The 22,708-nt window shown below is 36.6% G+C and overlaps 1 protein-coding gene across 2 annotated transcripts in view; it reads right to left on the bottom strand.

Moving 5' to 3' along the window:
* PRKD1 (protein kinase D1) overlaps positions 1-22,708 on the bottom strand; it is a 325,575-nt gene that overhangs the window by 68,077 nt on the left and 234,790 nt on the right. Inside the window, exons 3-5 of one of the 2 annotated variants that reach the window (XM_028506138.2) lie at positions 11,811-11,942; positions 10,793-10,953; positions 1,143-1,166 (exon numbers count right to left, since the gene is read on the bottom strand). In XM_028506138.2, the coding sequence (XP_028361939.1) occupies positions 1,143-1,166; positions 10,793-10,953; positions 11,811-11,942 (317 nt within the window). The remainder of the gene's footprint in view (positions 1-1,142; positions 1,167-10,792; positions 10,954-11,810; positions 11,943-22,708) is intronic. The other variant, XM_028506139.2, reaches the window with a different exon arrangement.

The raw sequence follows: 22,708 nt of genomic DNA, 5'->3' as shown, positions 1-22,708 counted from the left end.
CTGTCAATTACAAAACTTAAATTTACAAGAATGTTAAAAATTACATTTATTGAGCTTTCACCCTGGACTTTTCTAAGTAGGGAACACTTTAAACTAGGATAATTTTTCTAAACACAGGAATTTACTATTATTGAAGCAGATTTCTCCATTTTACATGTTATAAATCAAGATATCTTGACTTACCAATTTTATTTCACCCAGAATACATTCTGGTTGTGTTTTCATTAGCTTCCTTTGTTAGAGTTACCTTAACAAGATTATCTTAGAATGAACACTAATAACGTATCTGAAATTTATAGTCTCACGAGGGAAAATAACAATATGTCAACTCTCAACTTCCAAGAGGTACAGAAATAAAGAAAACTAAATATTAATGTGTCAATTGGGCAAAACAACTTATCATAAGAAGAGCACCGCTGTATACTCTTCTTTAGTGCTTGACTTGAATGTCTTTTCTCTATGTCCAGGTGTAAGATAAATTGCTTAAGACAAATAAAAGGCCAATTTTGGAGGACTTAATTAAAACCTTTATGAAGGAAATTTGTGTCTTTTCCATATATAAGTTCTTCCTGGGTTGGGACCTTGAGATAGCCACTTGAATAGCATCCTTCTAAAAATAATCAGATTGTGATAATACATTAAGGAATAAAAGTTCCTTTCTTGAAAAAGTTATATTCATTTTCAGACAGTCCTTGTTCTGTTTCTTACTGTGCCAACCAAAATCTGTCTATTGAGATGGTGACCTCAGTTTACACGGTTCTGTGCTACCTGGCACGAGCTCATAGTTCCAACATGCATGCATTTCAGTTTACACACTGCTGAGTAAAGTGAGTGCCGACTGCACCCTGTTCCAGTTGCTCAGTTTCACAGGCAAGACACCAATGTAGTGGAACCAGGTCATTTGAGGGCAAACTTACATCTAACAACTCAAGATCTATTACTCCAATGCCTGCACTGCTCTGTCTACTTGAGGACTGCGAAAACTTGAACAATAACAAGAAAAGACAAAAACAAAAATATGTTCTTTTTTCCTGATGGTTCTCATAGAATTAATGTAGATAAATGATGACAACCTACTATTAAAATGTTGGTTTGCAAAAGATGGTAAAGCACATCTTGTGCCAGGCACACTCAGTACATACCTCAAAGCCGGGACTCAGGGGAGACTGAAAGGTGGAGTTGTAAGAGCGAAAAGCAGGCAAAGGGGCAGAACAGAGGGAGGAAAAAGACAAGACAAAAAAAAAAAAGAAGAAAACCAGTGTTATTGGAGGAAAGCAATGCATATTATTCAATAATGTTTTATATAGGTTTGTTTTCAAGAAAAAAGCAAAATCTCGTACTAATCAGTCTTTGTGGCCACAGAAACATCTGACTTTGGAATTACGTTGTCACATTTAAATGGAACAAGAGACACAAATTCAAGGTTGTAAAAAATCACAGTTGTGAACCGGTAGAGGCAAAAAATAAAGCTACTTGTCATACATGTCAGGAATGACAAGACGGTTCTCTCACCTTGTTGAAAATAAATTATAGTCAGAATGAAGCATTTTTGACCTTTGAATGAAAGATTAGATTTTTTCACAATAATTTATCCTCTCAATGGGAAAAGAAAGGAAAAGGTCATCAAAGTAATCAAATGTCACACAGTTGTTATCTGCCTGCAGGCAAGAATAAGCTGTTGAATAATCAGTTTCAGTCAGTGGTTTACAAACCTGGAAAGTCCAATGGTGGGTTAGATTTATAATGACAGAAATATAGCACTGTGCATTTTTGCTCATTTTGGAGTCTTTGCTGTGTATCATTTGTTTTCTGCCTTATTTGATTCAAGTTTGAAATATAATTCAAAAGTGAAAAGGTTATTCTGGGTTTTTTTTAAGAAGAGGAGTATCAATGAAGACAATACCAGAAAAATCTTGGTTAAGTAGACAACACATATCTGTAATTTATACTGAATATGTTCATTATTTTATCCCTGGTTCCTGAAGCTTTTTTGAGCAGCTCTCTCTTTTAACTAGAAAACAAATCAAACCTAAAATATGGTTGACCCTTTTTCATAACCAAAATACATGACTGTGTTTTGAAATCAGTGCAATTTCTTATGTTGATTAAACTTTTGCAAGCTACTTTTCATTGAGTACCCAGAGAACTTGTTTCCTATTATCAAATAGTATAATTTCTATAACCCCATTTTCTTTTAATTGATTGATAAGAATCTCAGAACTAAATTATCAATTATTCTGATATAATATTTTTATTTTTCTCACATGAGCAGTAATAAGAAAACCTAATAAACTTATTACTTGATACATATTTGTTTCTAGCTTTTAGCTATTATGAATAAAGATGCTAAAAACATGCTTGTAAGCATACCATTCACATTAACACCCTTCAGAAATGAAATACTGAGATATAAATCTAACCAAATATGAATAAGTTCTATATGAAAAACCACAAAATTCTGAGGAAAGAAATCAAAGAACTAAATAATAAAAAGATGTTAATGAATAGGAAGACTCAATATTGTTAAGATGTCCATTCTTCCCAAATTGATCTACAGATTCAATATAATCCTAACCAAAATTCCACCAAGTTATTTTATAAATATCAACAAAGCAATTCTCAAGTTTATATAGCGAGGCAAAAACCCAGAATGATCCAAATGTTGTTGATGGGAACGAACCAAGCTGGAAGACTGACACTGTCTGCCGTTAAGACTTACTATAAAGTTACAATAATCCAGACACTGTGGTACAGATGAAAGATCACACAAAGAGATCAATGAAACAAAATAAACAGCTCCAAAATAGGGTCCCCAGAATATAACCATCTTTGAAAAAGAGCAAAGGCCATAAAACAGAGCAAAGACAGTCTCTTCAAGTGGTGATGGAACCAATGGACATTGAGTACAAAAAAACCCAAATCAGATACAGACCTTACACACATCACAAAAATTAACTCTAAATGGTTCATAGGCCTAAACACAAAGCACAATACTATAAAACTCCTAGAACATGGCATAGGAGAAAACTTAAGATGGCCTCGGGTATGACTATGCCTTTTTAGATAGAAAGCAAAAAACATATCATGAAAGAAATAACTGATAAGCTGGCCTCTTATAAAATTTTAAAAAAACTTCTCTTCAAAAAACAATGTCAACAGAGTTAGAAGACAAGCTACAAACTGGAGGAAATACTTTAAAAAGATACATCTAATAAGGATTATTAACCAAAATATAAAAGGAATTCTTAAAACTCAGTAAGAATACATACCCAGTTTAAAAACGGACAAATGACCTTCACAGAAATCTTATTAAAGAAGGTATGCAGATGGCAAACAAGCACATGAAAAGATATTCCACATCAAATGTCATGAGGAAAACAAAAATCATAACATCCATGTTAGACCACTATTCAGTTATTAGAATGGCCAAAAATCAGAACCCTGGCAGCACCAAGTGCTGGTGAGGATGTGGAGCAACAGGAACTTGCACCCATTGCTAGTGAAAATTCAAAATGGTACAGCTACTTTGGAAGACAGTTTCTTACAAAACTAAACATACTCCTACCATAAAATCCATCAGTCATGCTCCTTGATACTTAGAGGAGCTGAAAACTTCTATCTACACAAAAAACCTGCACATGGGGGTTTACAGGAGCCTTATTCATAACTCTCAAAACTTGAAAGTAACCAATATATTCCTAAGTAGGTGAATGGATATTCCGTAGGTGAATAAAGTGTATAGCACATCCAACAACGGGAAATTAATCTGCACTAAACAAATCAACTATTAAGCCATGAAAAAACATGGAAAAACCCTAAATGAACGTTGCTAAGTGAAGGCAGGCAATCTGAAAAGGCTACATACTGTATGATTTCAAATATGTGACCTTCTGGAAAACGCAAAACAATGGAAACAATAAAAAGATTAGTGGTTGCCAGGTGTTGGATGGAGGGGAGGGATGAACAGGCAGAGAACAGAGGGTTTTTAGGAGAGTGAAAATTCTCTGTATGATACTGTAATAGTGAATACACACCATTATACATTTATCTAAATCTACAAAATTTACAACACCAAGAGTAAGCCCTAAAGTAAATGATAGATTTTGGGTGACTATGATGTGTCAGTGACTGTTATCAGTGGTAACAAATACACCACTTTGGTGAGTAGTATTGATACTGGGAGAAACCATGCATGTGTTGAGGTAGGGGTATATGAGAAATCTGTGTACCTGCTTCTCAATTTCTCGGTGAACCTGTAAGTGCTCTAAAAAATTTTAAAAAGGTGAAGGGATTAAGAAGTACCAATTGGTAGTTACAAAACAGTCACAGAGATGTGTTGGGAACTGCCCTGCCTAGTTTCAGAAGCTGTAACCCCCCATGGCTAAGGCTGAATAAGGAGACCCTGGGATCATAAGCCACTAAGGAGACAAAGCTTATCTTCCTGGCAGGGGCATTAGACTCTGCCCCCTTTACTTCACCTTGCTTGGCCCCGGACGGATGACTGGTTAGCCAATGATGGGTAAGATTCCTCAAGGGAGGGATGATCTAAGACAGGCATGGTTGTGAAGGGGCCCCAGGACTTGGGGGGCTATAGGAAAAGGGGGTGATGGACCCTCATGCCTTGGCTTTGACAGCCCGAGTCCCCATTCTATCTGTAAGAAATCTCCTAATCTCTTGGCTACCTTCTTCCCCAGCCTGACTTAAACCTGATACAATGTTGGAGGGCGGTGCAGCCCTGGGCAGGAATGGGGTTCCCTGGGGAGATCAAGCCTAAGAAGGAATGCATAAAATCCAGTGAAACCTGCTTTGTTAAGAATGCCCTCAATTTTCTGATAAGGGTCCAAGCATGAAATGAGTTTGTTTCGCAAAGTTTTATAGCCCTTTAGCTAACTGACCCTGACTCAGAATAAGCCCTCATTGTATGTATGTACATATATACATTGTATGTATAACATAGTTCTTTGTATGTTATCTATTGTTTGATCCTTACTGCCTGACAATGATTGATGAGCTTTACCTGTATTCCTATGCAAACTGAACCCAATAAAAACCCACTGAGGAACAGGTTTCTGGCCCATTTCCTTTGAGAGATTGGCCACCTTTCCTCCCCAAGCAGATCATGTCTTGGTAGACTTATTCTCATCCATGACAGCTGGGGTGGGGGGGTCTGTGGGGGAGCTCCCCCCAACAGGGATGTAAAGTACAACATGAGGAACATAGTCAATAATATTGAAATAACTATGCGTTGTGTCAAGTGAGTATCAGATTTCTTGGGGTTCATCTTGTAAGTTATATAAATGTCTAACCTGAACTTAATACAATAAATTATGTCTTTAAAAATAAATTAAATAAATGCTTGTACATTTTTTCCTGTGCATATCTATACACATTTTTGTTGAATAAACCTCCAGGAGTAGAACTGTTATGTCATATGATGTGCCCACATTCAGCTTTAGAAAGTGACTGTCAGAAGAACTTTGGAAAATGAGTTTCCCAAAATTGTTGAACCCATTTATATTCTCAGTAGTAGTTAACAGGTGTTCCACATAAACAATATCTTAATCACTTACTGTCAGTATTTTTCCAAGTTTATACACTACAGTATAGAGACATCTCACTGCAGATTTAACTTCAGTCTCCTTGATAACTATGAACATGATGTAAAGTACATTTTCATGTTTATTGGCTATCTTTCTCATAAAGTATCAAGTGTTTTGCCCATACAGCACAGAGTTGTCTGTCTTCTCACTTTTTTTTGTAGATGTTCTTTATACATCTACAAAATGAGTCTTTTATAGGATATATACATTGAAAAATGAGTCTCTTATAGGATATATACATTGAAAAATTCTTTAATTTTTTGACTGGCTTAATAGAATGCCCTCTCATTCTGACTTAATGGTATATTTTGATAAAAACAATTTCCTAATTTTAATAATATCCAATTTATTCATCTTTTTCTCTTGCCGTCAGTAATCTGAGTCCTGTTTCTTGGACACATTTTTCTATTGGCCCTGGAAATGTTTGCTGAAACCAGCCTTTCCTCAGAGTAGTGCTGTCCCTGTCATCATCAGCTGGCCTGCACAACCTTGCATTTTCTGGACTCTCTCTGTTGCATTGATTTGTTTTTCTGTCCCTGTGTGATATCACACTGACTTAATCATGGCTTTATAAAATGTTTGGAAATTCTCTAGCTTTGTTCTACATTAGGGATGGTGGTACTTTTTATTGTGCACTGGGACCATCCCATACGTTGACCACTCTGTGACTTCCTTCTTTCTGAGATATCAGTGCATCAAATCCTGACAGCCTTGGGTGCTCGGAAACCTTCATATATTTTTTGTTTTACTTTTTGTTATATTTTATTCAGCTTTTATAATTATCCCTTGCAGGACATCTGATCTAATACAAGCCTCTTCACACGTAGGAGCAGAAGTTTTGGAAAAGATTACTAACTTTTTGCATAGGATTAAGTCTTATGTAACATAGTTTTAAATGTCTTTAACTTTTCCCAAATACCACAAGAATATTTATAAATAAGAAAGATGAGTAAAGCATAGAGAAATGATAGGATCACTTATTTTTTTAATAAGGGGTTAAAGAAATGATTTTTTAAAATTTCCTCCTCCATCTACTAAATTTGATGTTGTATAAGTGGATTGTTGTAGAAGTAATCTTCTACTTACACATGTTTTCATGTATGATGATATTTCTGTGAACTAGCATGAAGAAAAGAATGTATAATTAATCAATTTATGTGTTTAATTCTTTTTGTTTTTTGGATTTTTAAATTTAATCTTTATTGTAATTTTTTCCATCACCATTTAGTCCCTTTATGCCCTCCCAAAGCAATTACCACACTGTTGTCCATGTCCATGAATCCTTTTTCCTTTTTGCTCAATCCCTCCACCTCCTAAACTACCACCTGCAGCTGTCATCCCACTCTCCATCTGTGAGTGTGTCCCCATTTTCCTTATTAGTTCAATTTGCTCATTAGATCCCACATATGAGTGATATCATATGGGTATCTGACCTTCTCTGACTGGCTTATTTCACTTAGCATAATCTCCAGGTGCACCTATACTGCTGCAAAAGGTGAAATACTTCTTTTTTTTATGGCCAAGTAGTATTCCATTGTATAAACGTCTTATATTGTTTTATCCATTCATCTATTGGCGGATACTCGGGCTGATTCCCTATCTGGCAATTCTAATAACGATACAATGAACACAGGGGTGCTTACATTATTTTAAATTAGTGCTCTGGGTTCCTTTCGATATGGAATACCTGGGTCAAAAGGCAGATTCATTTTTAACTTTTTGAGTTATCTCCATACTGCTTTCCACAGTGGCTGCACCAGTCTGCACTCCCACCAACAGTGTAAAAGTGCTCCCCTTTCTCCACATCCTCGCCAGCACTTGTTGATTTATTGATGACAGCCATTCTGACAGGTGTGAGATGATATCTCATTGTGGTTTTAATTTGTTCTTCTTTGGTGATCAGTGATGTTGAGCATCTCCCCCTACATCTATTGTCCATCTGTATGCCCTCTTTGGAGAAATGTCCAGCTGGCCATGGGCACCCATATGAGCCCAGCTGGCCCTCTTGTGCTTCCTCTGCACTCCCTACCATTCTCACTGTGGTGAAACGGCTTCTTCTGTCTGCCTGTGGTTATAAGGCTTCTGTCTAGCTAGTGTTCAGTTGGTTATTCAGGATGATTTCTCTACAATTCAGTTGTAATTCCAGATTGGTTCTGGGAGGAGGTTAGTATAGCTTCCAATTACTCCTCTACCTTCTTGGATCTCATAACAGGGTCATTTAATCCCAAATTCTCTTCTGCAACTGTCTTAAATTCTATAAAATTGGTGATATCTTAATATGTATATCTATCTGTAATGCTGTAGTAGTGAGTCGGACTTAAGGATGCTATATTTTTGCTTCTTTCTAAATATTGGTGATGATTAATAAAATGAAAAACACTCCCACATAGCTGTTCGCCTACATTTTGGACTTTCTTAAAAGATGAACTACTTTATGGTTGGTATAACAGATACCGTTTACTACCAAAGTTGATGACAGATAGAGCTTGTCATATAACCTATGTTGCTATCCTCTCTTTCTAACTGAGCAACATTATTGAAATATGAAATTCAATATATTTGCCCAAAATGGACAAATTAATGAAATTACTAATATATTAACATATATATGAAATGATGATTTTGCAGTCAAAATAGGGAATCAGGTACAGAAAAGAAAAATCATTTCCTTACATTTGAGAGAATATCCACACTAATCATGGCATACTTGCAGTATGGGTGATCTGGTGGCATTAATAAACAATGCCATTATCTTTTTCAGTAATAAAATATCCTTTATGGTATGTAGAACTGAAAGGTTTCGCTATTATTGCCAGTGTATTACCTTTGACTGGGTATGTACTGTAAACTTTAAACTACAGTTACTGGCCTTTCACGTCTTGCCTAGGGATGAAAAGGAACTGACTCATTGCACTTCGAGCTAGCCTGGGCAAAGCAGGGTGGCTTTGCCCAGCAAAAAGTAGCCTAGGCCTGGCTTGAGGAACTGGGAAGTGCAAGTCTTCCTCAGGGTGAACCAAACTCTCTTCTCTTCTGAGGAACTGGATAGGAAGAGACACGAAGGCACCCACAAGGGCACAAAGGCCGCAATGCAGGTGAACCAAACTGCGGAGCCTCCGTGTCAGCGTCACCACAGGACTTCCAAGGGGGACTGCTTATTGGAGGGTTGCTGGTGGCACATTTCATGCAAGGTTATAAATGTTAGTAGTAATATTTTTCAAAGTATCTTACAGCCCCCAGTATTTCCTCACTTCATAAATGTCTAACTGGATCACAATTTTACAAGCATTCTTAACAGAATGGTTAAAATATACTTTTTAAAAGTATATTTTAATAACACACTTTAAGCATTCTACTACAAAAACTTCCATTCAGTAATAAAGCACTAATGAATACCATTTGTTGTAAAATATAGTGCAAATATAAACTAAAAATACTAAATAATTACTTTGTTAAATAAAGCAATTAAATAATTTTCTTTAAAAACACAAAAACTTGTGTTAAAGACTATAGTTATGTAACTGAAACTATATTTATATATAAACTGTATAGTCATACATCTGTGCATACATATAATTTAAATGTATAATTTATACTTATAAAATCTAAATTATATCTTTATGTTTTAAAGTATGTATATATGTGTGTGTAAATGTATATACATACGTAAGTGTATATATTATAAAATGTTGAGATAGATTTAAAAGAAGAATCTTTAGCATTAATCATCTAGATTCTAATCTATTCTAATGATGAGTGACTTTAGAGCTTTAGATTTCTTGTGAGACATTAAATAATTTTTAAAAACTTTCTCTGATAAAACTAAAAATAATACACAATTAATTTGTAATTATTTTTCTAAAACTTGTCTTTAAATGTCTACCCTGTAAACAGTATGACTCTCAGGGACTATCCTTAAAAGCAAAAGTAACTGTTGTAACTTGTAAAATCACTACTTACAAAAATTCAACTAAATCAAGGAACTTCAGAGACGGACAGGTGACATGAGAATTATTTGAAAAAGTAAATAGCTTTGGATTTATGCATTTTTCTGTAAGAACATCACTATTTCCAATTAATACAACTTTATGGACAATCTATAATCATACACATACATTCTGAATAGCTACTGAAATGTAATGCATTCTTCTGGTTCTTGGTGGAATTTAGTACCTGCCTTCTCCCATTTTCACTTGATAAGGTCTGAAACCATAAGAGACTCCCAAAAGAAAGTCTTGAGAAAACAGAATATGGAATTTGCTTAATCACAGCAGTGAGCACTCAACTGAGTTATATGTCTAACTCATGCTGTAACAAATTAAAATGATATAAAGATCACAATGAAACGTTTCAAATAATTAACTAATTAATACATGGTTTTAGAGGTGTCTTAAATATTCCAAGAAGGATTTATTTAACCTAAATGTTTTACTAATTTTTAATATTTTTCTTTAATGACTTTTTTATAACCGCTAAATTGTAAATAGTCTTTATAAAATCCATTGGGGGAAGGAGCAAATATGGGAAATTTAAAGCCTCACACCATTAGCTAATTTTTAAAAATGTTCTTATTTTAAATAATTCACATAATTACAACTTTTACTGTGTTTTGAATGACTGAAAATCCAAATTTAATTTTCCTAAAGAATAATATTTAAGCCACATGGATAAAATATATATTTTAGAGCTAATGGAACAATTTAAGTGTTAAGTGCTATTTTTTTCACAGCATTTGTCAATAGTGTCATTCCAACAATACACTGGAATGTATGCCAGCAATGGCAAGCAATTAAAGACTTTCACATTTCCATTAACAGAAAATTTCAAATTTTCTCCTGGAATAAATATTCAGCTCTGCCACAAAGGACTTTAATAATCTTCATAGGAAGACATCTTTTATCTCTATTTTCCAAATTCTGACAAACTATCTTTTTCAACATTCACACATCAGCATGTGCTGCTCTGGCCCTATGACCACGGTAGAACCCAACATGTTTTGTAACAGGACTACCTCGCAGAGAAGAGCAAACCTGATGAAGCACTGACCACACTACGTACAGGCCCTGAGGAAACACAGTCACGTGCACCCTGGCTGCGTCCTCCCTCCCTGGGCACTGTCTTGGAGTGACACTGTTATCCCCTTGTCCCACAGACTTGTCATGTGAAAGGGGGAATGGATGAACAGAAGGCCCTACCAGAAGGGGCTCATCGGGGGCACTGGTGGAGAGCTCGGCAGACGCTGTGCGGACTGTGCTGAGCCCAGTGAGAGAAACGTTTGAGAGCCTTCTCCGCCTCACACCACTGCAATTGTTGGGGATTTTAAATGCACATCTCTTATGGTAATTCAGACCACATCCTGGAAAAAGAAAATAAAAATGACTTTTGTTCAACCATAAATTAAAAGCTATTCTAGTATCAGTTGTAAATTTTGAATTTTTACAAATACTGCTTCCATTTCTCTTGGGGATACTTGGTATTCAAATTTTCTTTTGAGGTTTTTCTGATTTATTTTCTGTAAATAATCTGGGTTTTGAAATCTGATTTTACTGTATGAGCTCAGCAACTACTGTGGTTATCATTTTTAAAAATTTCCTTTGATCTAACGAGTTTTGGCTTTGAAGGACCAAGGAGAAAAGGTCCAAAGAGATGATCCGAGCCATTCTTAACTGGCACAAGTTCTAATGTGGGTAGGCTCATGGGGAACATTAATCACAAAGCATCATAACTTCTGAACTACCATGATTTGAATTCTCGCTCTGCAGTTTAAGGATTTCTTTCCGCAGAGGATGATAAAACTATGACACTGGTATACAGGTGTGGCACAAGTTGTATCTGCCACTCAATAACTGAGAGACCTTGGATGGTTTGATTAATCTCCCTGAACCTCTGCTCATCTCAACAAACATTTATTGAATGACTACTATTCCACATCCGGGATTAAGACACCAATTTTATTTTTAGTCTATTGCCAAAATAACAAACAATAGAAAAATATTCATACTAAACAGGGAACGAGATGTGAGAATTGGGTTTCCCAGGACAGAGCAAATATGTCGAAGACAGGAAATGTACAGAAATGAACAGAACAGAACCCATGCAGTCCCCAAACCCATGGAAGGTATCTGAGGCAGAGAAAGCATTGTTGTAAAGGGCACAACATAAGCAGGTAATTCCAGCCTGTGTTCGGCTTCGTTGGGGAAGGAAATTTCCTACCTTCACATTTAAGGCCTTGTCGGACGAGACCCCACAGCATCTCTCCACAGTGATCACAGAAAGCTGGGGCTCTGTACGAGTGAACAAAGAGGGCATGGGGGCGAATCTGGAAGTCCTCAAAGGTGGCAGAAGCTGTAAAAACAGGAATGTTGAAAATTGAGTTGAACAGATACCCTGATCTGTAGATAATTAGTGTGCTAGATAATTAATATGCAAGTATAGATACATAATAACTCTCTGGGGAAAGCTAGGAAAGATGAGTCACAACACTGCTTGGCTTTTAGCCAGTAGACTCCATTCTTTCCAACAACAGTTTTACAAGTGGTGTTGTGCAACCCTCTCCTCTACTTGCCAAAGTCTTGGGCCACTTTGAAAATAGCCAAAAATGCTCAAAGAAAGCATGAATGAAAGGATAACTCAACTCGATTTACAAATACCTGCTGTTACCTTAAAATATTTTGCTTTTTTCTTTCCTTAAATGAACCAGAAAGGAATTCAGAAATCCTAGTGTAAATAAACTTTTGATGAAGTTAGACAGATCAGAGGGTACACACTTGAATACAACCATGAATGGGTCCACTAGAGGAGTGGGGCCCCCTGGAAATGCAGCTAAGAAATCTTGAGCAGCGTCTTCTTGTGGAGATAGGTATTTGACCTCTTAGGCAATATAGGTAAGCATATGAATCCTGACCTAAAAATAAGTGAGCAGCCTCTTCACCAACATGCCCAAGAGGTTTAATACAAAGCAGGTGAACGCCAGTCCATCCTTTGAGAATATACTTTAGCAAATGATATTCACACTGTAGAACATTTTTTTTGTTTTTGCTTACTTTTTTCTACATGGTATTCATGCAGAGTATTGAGATTCATTATTTTTAATTATACTTTTCTACATGTATTTATGATGTTATAAGAGTGGCTGATGGTTTTGTTGTTGTTGGTAGTGGTTGTTGTTCAAATGAAGAAACAGAAAGGTATAAAGAATTGAAAGTGAAAGACCACCCCCTTTCCCAAAATTTTAAATGGGTCAGGGTTGTATCTTATAAATCAGTTTGCATACATAGCCTGATGTTGAGTCTGTCTCGGTTTCTCAGACACTAAAAGACAAGGTCTGACTGATGGTGACTTCTCCAGGCCCTTAAACTTCCATTAATGTTAGGACAGATCCACGGATAGACCCATGTACACTTGATTTTATAAGGTTTTATTCAAAGAGAATTTGGGGGAAAATTTAGGCTTTATATATATATCCTTCTATTTTGTCTTCCTCTTGTTTGTCCTCTTGTCTTATTTTTCAACACATTTGTCATGCACCTTCAATGTTGCCAATGGCACATTGTCTAGGGATAAAGATGTAAAGGTTAATAAGACATCTTCACAGAGCCTACCACACTAGGAGGAAAGACAGGTCAAACAAACAAAAAACTCACAGTAATTATAGAGTAACTTCTATGGTTCAGAGAAGCTAAAAACTGGGAAGACACTACATCTCTGCTATAGAGGTATCCACAATTATGAGAATAATTTTGAGGGCATCACATCTATCAGGACAAGTGGTAATAGAACATGCAGGGAAGTGAGTCAGTTCTGCCATAAAGAATATTATTGAGGGTTCACAGGACATATAAATGGACCTTAATAGAAGATTAAAAATTTAATGGGTTGGTTTTTCCTTAAACCTTGAATAAAATTACTTTACTCCAAATTAATGTGATTTATTATTGAAAATCATCTATCAGCTTATGAAAGCTATGGTTTTTACTCAATTAGAAAGATGATGAAAACAATAACAGGAATAACTAAGACTTATTAAGCTCTAACTGTATAATGAACCATGTGCTCAGAGATGTAAGTGTGGGAAGAAGGAGCTGATCAAAGAGCCGTAGCCAGGCGACCATGCACTGGCATTGCGTACACGGAGTCCTACCTAGTGTTAAGGTTACTAATAAAAAAAACTCAGCTGTACTACATTTGAGAAATTGTCTGTTATGTTTCTCACTTCAAGATTCACAGTATAAGGTCAATTGCTTATTCTCAGTAAATCAGTAAAAAGGTACTGTTGAGTACCTTTCATGGTCTGATCAAAATGTGTCTAAATTTAGGAATGAATGCTAAACATTCTTTAAAGCTGGTCTGTTATACTCATGGGCAAAATTTGTTTTTAAATCATCAAAGAAAATAGTTAAAGAAAATACTTTGTGCCAACCATTAACTTCTGGCTTCTCTATCCCCATCCCACCCTCAAATGTCACCCCTCAAGCACCAAACAACTATGACAATACTATGACAGCAATTAGTTGAATAATTACTGTAGTTTTCAAAATAAGGCACATTAGAATTTGACAATAGTAACACCAAGTTGCATTCAAATAGTTTTCTAAATTAATCAAGGAGAATAAAAATAATTAAACTGAAGATTTTCAGTAACCCACCCCAATTTATGTCAGATAAGTTTGTTTATTCACTTTTTGAGAGATTAACATTCATAAGCAGTTAGCACCCTTGACTTATGTTTAAATGCCATTTTCTAAAGTTCAATTTTAATATTCTCCTGTTAATTTTAAAATAATTAAATAGATTTTAAAAATAAAACTACCAAGTGCAATGAGGTTTTACACCCATTTGAAATCAAAGCACAACATCCATTCATTATGAATTTACCTGTTCCGCACCCTGGGGGGAGCAGCATTAGCCAAGTGTATGCCTGCCATCTCGCCTAATCACAAAATTGCACTTCAGAGATAATCACTTAGTGCAGGAAAACAAAGTGAATGCTGTAATTCTATTTCTCTTAAATCTCAGAATCAAAATGGACAGACAAGAATAGGAATATTAAAGTGTCTAGAGATTCCAAGAGAGGAACAATGTGTTATCTGTCAGTCTGTTACAATTGGTCGACCTAAATTAAAACCATATAACAGAGCTACAAACTGAACACAATGGGCCCCATATTCTGGTATTTGTGCTTCTTTGATTTGCTCTATTCACAGTCTATTATGTTCCAGTGTGCAGGAGAGGAGAAAATGACATGCTTTCCTTAGTCACTGAGTATTTGAAAAAGGTAATTGAGCCCAAAACTCTAAGATAATCAGTAGTTCTTTTAAGGTTCATTATGAATTGTTACACAAAATGGAATAAAGTGTTTGGTTAGCAGTACAGACCAAATGAGGCTTCCAAAGCAAAATAACTTCTGGAGGTCAAATTATTTGCATAATAAAATAAAATAATGTCAGATCTTCCAGGATTTTTAGTAATTTTTTACTGGTAATTTTGGCAAATTGAAAGAAGCATTAACTCTTTCTACATCAACAAGTTGGGACAGATAAAATAAAAAGTTTAACACATTGCAAGTATCACCTCATTCACTTTTTCACAAGCAGTCTATCAAGTAGATGTTATTATCCCCATTTGACAGATGAGAAAACTAAGTCTCAGAGATATTAAGGAGCCATATGATCTTGATCCACAGTCCTGACACCTGCACCATACAGACCTCCCCAGCTGCTCTGAATGAAATTATATTTCTCTGGCCACTGAAACACTATGGATAATAAACTGCATCTTTATTTTATAAAATACTTGGAAAGATTTAAAGAAAACACTGTAATTAAATATAATACACCATCACTGTAAGATGCACCTTTACCTCAGAGGTGCCAAAAATACTGGGAAGAAAAGAGTCTATAAAATAATCTATAGAATGATCTTAACTCAGTTCATAATGAAATATCCCTTTAATATGCTTTCTACATAGATTCCATTTTTTGAAGTCCTCCCCTATTCAAACAAATTGGAGTTAGTAACAATAAGTAGTGTTTAGATTTTTTAAAAAAATCAATGGTAATGCATACCTACAGGCTAACCGGAGCTTGTGTTCACATGATAACCAGTGTTACCACATTCAGTGTGTCGGTCTGGCCAAGGACAAAACACTGGGACTTTTCAAAAGCTGTGCAGAATTGTTGGTATGAATTTGGTGTTTCCTTAGCCTTTGGAATATTGAAAATAGCTTCTGGATACCATACCCCCAACATAAACACATATGTTCATCTGTTTTAAGGTGCCTGGATAAGAAACATTCTAACTATCTCCACATCTCCACATTGATATCCTATCATTCATCCATACATACACATAATAGAAATACATAAATCGTCTTCTGTTCCTTGAGTGTTTAGTAGAATAATCACTACTAACAAATCATTTCATTGCATTTGTGAGTACCTCAAATTATTAAACAGTTTTTATGAGCCCCAAATACTCATCTGTAACTTCCTTCTGGTGGTCACAGTTCTAAAAGCTTTCAAGTATTAAAAATTAAGACATTTTCACATTTTTCTTAAATCAGCTCATGTAGACCAAGCAGTCCTAATAACTTCAAACATTATAGTTGATTTATGTTATGTTTTATTAATATATCTAGAACCCACTAGGTAATACAGTGTTATGTCAGAAATAGAAAAATGAACAATATCTATTGTCAAGGACTCAAAGTCAAAATGAGAATGGCAGACCCATAAATAATTAACACAAAGTGTAAGGATGGGGACACAAGAGAAAGGCGGGGGGGGGGGGGCGGGGGGAGACTGCCTGGGTCTGTCAGGGAACCTTCATCAGAGGGGTGCTCTGAATGGATTCTTGAAGGATGAGAACATTTTAAAAAGCAGAGAATGAAATAAAAAAGAGAGGGAACATTTTTATAAGGTCTATTTAGTTATAGATAATTTATAGGATTATCTAGATATTTCTTGGTAATTATAATTATTGAGGGTTCTTGATATTTCATTGTCTTTTGTGTACTGTTAGGACGGTTGGCAAGAGTGTCCATGGGGCAGTTACCTGAGACATGACAACAGATCATTTCCATGCTATTGTGGCCCAGATGTGTGGCAGTGGTTACAAAACTGAGCCTGCACATGTCTCCTGCCCTCCGCCACCTCACAGACTGGCACCATGCAGCTGGCCATTTCTTCCTGCTGCTCCGCTGACCCCAGTCTCTTCAAACCCCTTTTGTACCAGCTTATTTCTTCACTCAATTATTGTTCCAATTAAACACACACTTTCATTTTTTTGTTATACATGAAGACATCCAGAATTGGGAAGACCCCACAGTTCTCCAGCAATAAAGATATTCAACAAATTCTTATTGAGATATTTATGATAGCATCTTTTGGGTGGCTGAAGGAAAATAAAAAGGGAATTTCTATTTTTAGCTCACATCTGACCAGAAAAACGTTGGTGAGGTGCAATGACGGGAACTTGGAAGTCTGTGAATATATCATCCCAGAGATTATAGCAGCCAAGAGAAAAATAAAATAGTTTTTAGATATGTTGATTATGCAGTTCAGAAAGTTCTGGGAAAATATTTTATAAGTGCATGGCCAGAGACTCCAAGAGTAGAAAGATCTTACCAGCCAGATTGATATCACAGTAACAAGTTACCCTAATTAGGAAAAAAAGGAGTTCGTATTCAGAGAAACTGATGGAACTGCCCAGGAAATTATCTGCTAAGCTCTTGTGGAAAAAGAGAACACAGCAACTACATTACCAGTAGCACAGGGGCAAAATGAAGGCAAACAGTGGCTCGGCCAGTGACAACCATCCCAAGAAGGCTAAAGAAGGAAAAAATGAAGCTTGTGAAATAAGCCAATCAGAAAAAGATAAATACCGTAAGATCTTATTTGCATGTGGAATCTAATGAACAAAATAAACTGAGGAACAAACTAGAAACAGAGGCATGGACACATGGAACAGACTGACAGCTATCAGAGGGGAGGGAGAAGGGCAGGGGAATGGATAAGAGGGGGTGAGGGGATTAACCAAAGAACATAAATCTGTAACTCCGTAACAGGGACAACAGTGTACTGAGGGCCAGAGGGAAGAGGGATGGGGGAGGAATAAAGACTGGTAAAGAGGGAGAAAATGGAGACATCTGTATTAGTGTCAACAATAAAAATAAAGAAAAATATAAAGAAATAAGAAACAAACAAAAAAGCTGAAACTGAACAAAGGGCCTTTTACCTGTGTTATATGTGGAAAGAATGAAATAGAGATCGGTCTGAACCATGGAAAAATATAGTTTAATGCTACCAGACAAAATAGAAAAAGCTGAACTATTCAACTGTAATTTTGTTTCTGCCTTTTCTAGAAGTGGACTGACTAAGAAAGAAGAGGAAGAACAAATATATTCAAGAAGGAAGTGAAATCTAGGATGATTGAAGAAACATTACCTAAGGACTTTAAATAAACTATTTTCAATAAGCCCAAATGACTTATAAGTGAAGGCTCAAGAATTTTAATTAGAAAAAATCTACTGCAATATTCTAACAATCATATAATAATCTTATTGGATTTAATAAAATTATTCTAAAGGCCTTCTGTAGAAAAACTAGACAGATCTTACAAAGAAAGGGAAAATTTTAAAGATGGGTAATGAAGAAATTCAGCCCTGGTTGCTATCAAAATATTGTATAAAGCTATATTTTAAAATATGTGTTAGTGTGTAAGACACAAGAGAGATCAATAGGATAGAATTGATACCATAGAAATCTACTATTAATGAATTTTAAGCGATAGAAGAGATATCAAAATTAATTTACCAGGGAACATTATTTAACAAATGATTAACAATTAGTAATAATTAGCTACTTGGGGTAAAGTACAATTTATAAGCTTATAAAATATATACATATATTATACCTGAGAGTAAAAAGTTAAAATGTAAAACCAAACCATAGAAAAACTAGAAGGAAACAGAAGTGAATACTTATAAAATCTCTGGAGGAAAACTGACTTCAGAAAGTAAGAGGAGTTCATGAACCTTCGAAGTGATGGAAGAAATCAAAGGGGGAAGATTCATCAGTGAGATCAGACGGCAGGCACTGCTGGATGGCTTGTCAGAGTCAGATGTCTCTTTTATTTTACATTGTTACAATAGGATTACTTATGACAATTACATATGGGAGGTCAGGAAAGCTAATTAAGTAATTCCAGTATTGAGAATATAATTACTAACATTAAAGGGCGGATCTCTATCTCAAAAATTAATAAAGTTCACATGCATTCATTCCTGTTCAGAAAGAAACAGATCCTTCTTTTTCTTCTCTTTTTCACTAGAGGGACAGCCACAGGTTTGATGGCAGAGCTAAAATCCTGCTCACCAAGACCTTTGGGATTGGTTCCAGAACTTGGAGAGTTACAATAATCATGTGAGTGACCTTCTGTTTCCCTCCCAGGCAACTGAAGTCTATGACTGCTGCAGAACAACTGCTGCAGAACAACTGCTGCAGAAGCAGCAACGCCACCTGCCAGGAAGATACTATAAGGATGAAAGAGATACAAAATGTAATTCCATGTAAATAAAAGAGAGAGCCAGATGAGTTACTTTTTTCCCTCCATCTCCACACTGAGAAGTCAGCGAAGAACATCAAGAACATTTCCCTCAACATAATTTTTTCTTTTTTTTTTCTCCAGCCATTACTAATGTATAGCCCCTGTCTTCGACACAAAACTTTTCCTTCTGTTTTGAAAGGAGCCACCTCTCACTTATCTAACTCTTACCCATCTAGCAACTCAGCGCAGTATCACCTGCTCTGGGACGCCTTCTGCAGTAGGCCCGCCCCACATGATGTAAATGTCCTCTTCTCTGTTCTTGAAGGCTCCTGGGCACACTTGTATTATGAAACACATCACTCTATACTGCCACCCCTTACTCTTTTATCTGTTCACACCTGACATTACAGATTGCTAGAGAATAAAGATAATACTTTCTCTGAGTATATATGCACACATTAAGTGATTAATGTCCCTGGTTAAATAAACCTTTAAAACACATTGCTTCTCTAAGATTCTACATTTAATTAAGTCCTAATAATCTGCAAATAGAATATTTCAAATTCAAAAGTGAAGCAAAGCAAACTTTATTCAGTACAAACAGCTCAAGTGTGATATACAGCACAGCTATGAAGACAGCTAGGCAGTTAGGCAGCCCCAGTGTGGGCTGGTGGCTCTGGGGTGAGGCTCCTCTCTGGCTACACAGCTCTGCTTTGCTCTGCAGCGGTCTGGTCTTGTCTACCCTGCTCCTCTTTCTGCTCCACTCAGGTCCTGTGCTAGTTTGATATGTGCCATTCTGGCTAAACGTCTTTAGGGTTATATCTTTTGTATTTCACTTCCAGCCAGGGAAATGATGTCTTCTGTCTTCAGTGGAAAGGGAAAGTGGCTCCCCAGCCAGATGAGAGCTGGCTTAATATACTTGGAACTCTCTGCTCCTGGTTTCCTGATAGGTCCGTCCTCAAGCAAACAAGGAATCCAAATCCTTGTAATCTGACTGATCAAAAAGTCACTGACCTAATTGGCCAGAATGGAGCCAGCCACTCTCATTGGTCAGTGAAGATGCTGATAAGGATATAGCTGTGCCTACTCTAATTGGACAGGAAAGCCTCATTCCTCCTGGTTGAAACACAATTGCAGGAACTCCTTTATAAAGGTTGGCTCAGGTGGCAGGAACACAGTGCAGGCAAGCAGCTCGGCATGGGAGGCAGGCAGCTTAGCGCCGGCTTCTCCCTGAGGTGTAGTTTGTTGTGAGAGGCCCTTGTTAAGAAATGGCTCTTGAGCTCTGGGCTATGTTTTTTAAATTTGAACCCCATTAAATCACTGACAGCCCTTCTTAGTAGGTATCTTCTTTCTTAGGCTCCACAACCCCATTTTAAGAAGTGTCTAGCAATGCTTTTCAGAGATGTCCTTGCTTGTACCTTATTACTCTAAAGGCTGCATGTGTAAGCAGTTACGAAAGCATGGACACAAGGTCAGAGAACATCTGGGTTCTAATCCTGGTCATAGCAAATGGGTGACCCTGGGAAAGCTACTTCACCTCTCTGAACCTGCGTCTCTCTTTATTAAACTGGCTCGATGAAGTTCACCTAGTTGGGCTGAGAGAAGAACACAAAGTAACTAGCACAATTCTTGGCATACTGGTGATAATTATCACAAAAATTTCTCAGCATAATGATGAACAGTATGCAACAAAAAAATTCTGAGTTTGAATTGCAGTTATTATTTATGATTATTTTTATTGTCATCATTATTAGTATTGTCAGCATTAGCAGTATCAATATAAGGAATTACTGCTTTTAAGTCTATTATCAATCCACAGCACTGATAGAAACTAAAGGCATTAAAAACTAATATTATTTGTTCTTGTGCTACCTCATAAAGAATGTACTTCCACTCTAGAGGAAATTGCTTTTTTAGCCACTGTTCTGCTTAACACCAATTAAATGGAGCTAAGTCCATAGGACTGTGTGTAGTTCCTTCTCTAAAATGAATCAATTAACAGCTAAGAACTGCTGTGGGGAAAGAAGGGTCACCATATCCTGATGTGACTGAATGACAAATGCCACAGCTGGAAAGAGATTAGAGAGCATCTCAGGTCAAGAAAGAACATAAATGGTTGCCCCATGTGTCTGACATAGAGGGAAAAGAAAATTAAGTAAAAATGTCATGGAGTCAAATTCTAGCTAATGAGTACAGGCTCCACAGGCATCCTGAACAGGGGGAAAGAAAGGTCAATTCTGTTTCTTAGAAAGCTCCATCACATACAGAAGACTTTATACCTTTAAAAGGATAATGACTTCATTTACATGAGGAACACCAGCATACAAATTGCCCTTTAGACTACTTACAAAAGACTGGTGGACAAAGACTAGGTACAGCTTTATACTGAACTGTTCTAATAAGCAGCAGGGTTGCTGGAGACAAATAGCATCACTGTTGTCAAATACATCTGTACACAAAGAGACACCAGGTCAAGGCCCTCTATGCTTCGCTTTAAGTTTCTTTAAGTCTCACTGTACTTTTCATAAAAAAAAGATGCTTACTTTTGATTCACAAACAACAAAACCATGAAAAGCTGTGAAACTGGCTGGGTATTCCTACTCCAGAAAAAGCAACTGTTCGATGATAGCAGAATTCACTTCAGTGCCTGCTAACTGGGCACCTGCTGTGCACAGGATCTGTTCTGGCTGCCGCTCTGGGGCACTGAGGGAAGGCAACTTGCTGCTGAGGGACTCCCTGATTTCTTCTGAAGAATCAGGCTGACTGATTCAGTGGTCCACTATGGTTTACTAGAATAAAGGAGTTTTATTTATTGAAAATCTGAGTTTATGTTTTTAATCAGGTTTATTGAGGCATAACTTACATAAAGTAGAATCTATCCTTTTTTTGCAGTTTCAACAACTGTGTAACAGGTGCTGTGATTGGGATAAGAAACAAGCTTATCAACCCTGCCCAGATTCCCATTCCTCTTTGTAGACAACTCCTTCTTCACCCTTGTGCCCCAGCAATCACTGAATCACTTTCTGTCCCTTTTTCAGCATGCCATATAAATGGAGCCTTTTGGCTCTAGCTTCTTTCAGCACAACACATTTGAATTTCATCCACATTGTATGTGCATCTGCAGTTTGTTCCTTTTGACTGCTGAGTCATATTCCATTTGACTGATATGCCACAGGTTGCTTATCCATTCGCCACAAGAATCCTTTCAAATGGACATCAGCTTATCCATTCACCAGGGCATGGGAGCCGAGGGTGATGCTGGGATGACGGAGGTAGAGGTCTAGGGTCCAGAGCCCCCAGATGCAGTGGTGAGGTACAGTGGAAAGAAATGCTTATTTGTGACCTGTACAGGTCATTTATAACATGGGATCTTTATTCTTGAAAATAACTTCCTTTTACAACACCAGATAACAGATGAATTTTAGAGTGAGATAAGGTGGCTTCAGAATCTGTGCTTCACTTCCTTCATCTTTGAAAAAAGGAATATAATTATAAACTGAAAGAGCAGTTTCATAATCATTTAATTGAGAAAACATTTAAAAATCATACTTGGCACTATACTGCAA

This window comes from Phyllostomus discolor, chromosome 1 (assembly GCF_004126475.2).
Source record: "Phyllostomus discolor isolate MPI-MPIP mPhyDis1 chromosome 1, mPhyDis1.pri.v3, whole genome shotgun sequence".
In the NCBI taxonomy this organism is placed as follows: Eukaryota; Metazoa; Chordata; class Mammalia; order Chiroptera; family Phyllostomidae; genus Phyllostomus; species Phyllostomus discolor.
Note: the sequence above shows the minus strand (reverse complement) of the source record. Positions and strands in the feature narration are given on the sequence as shown.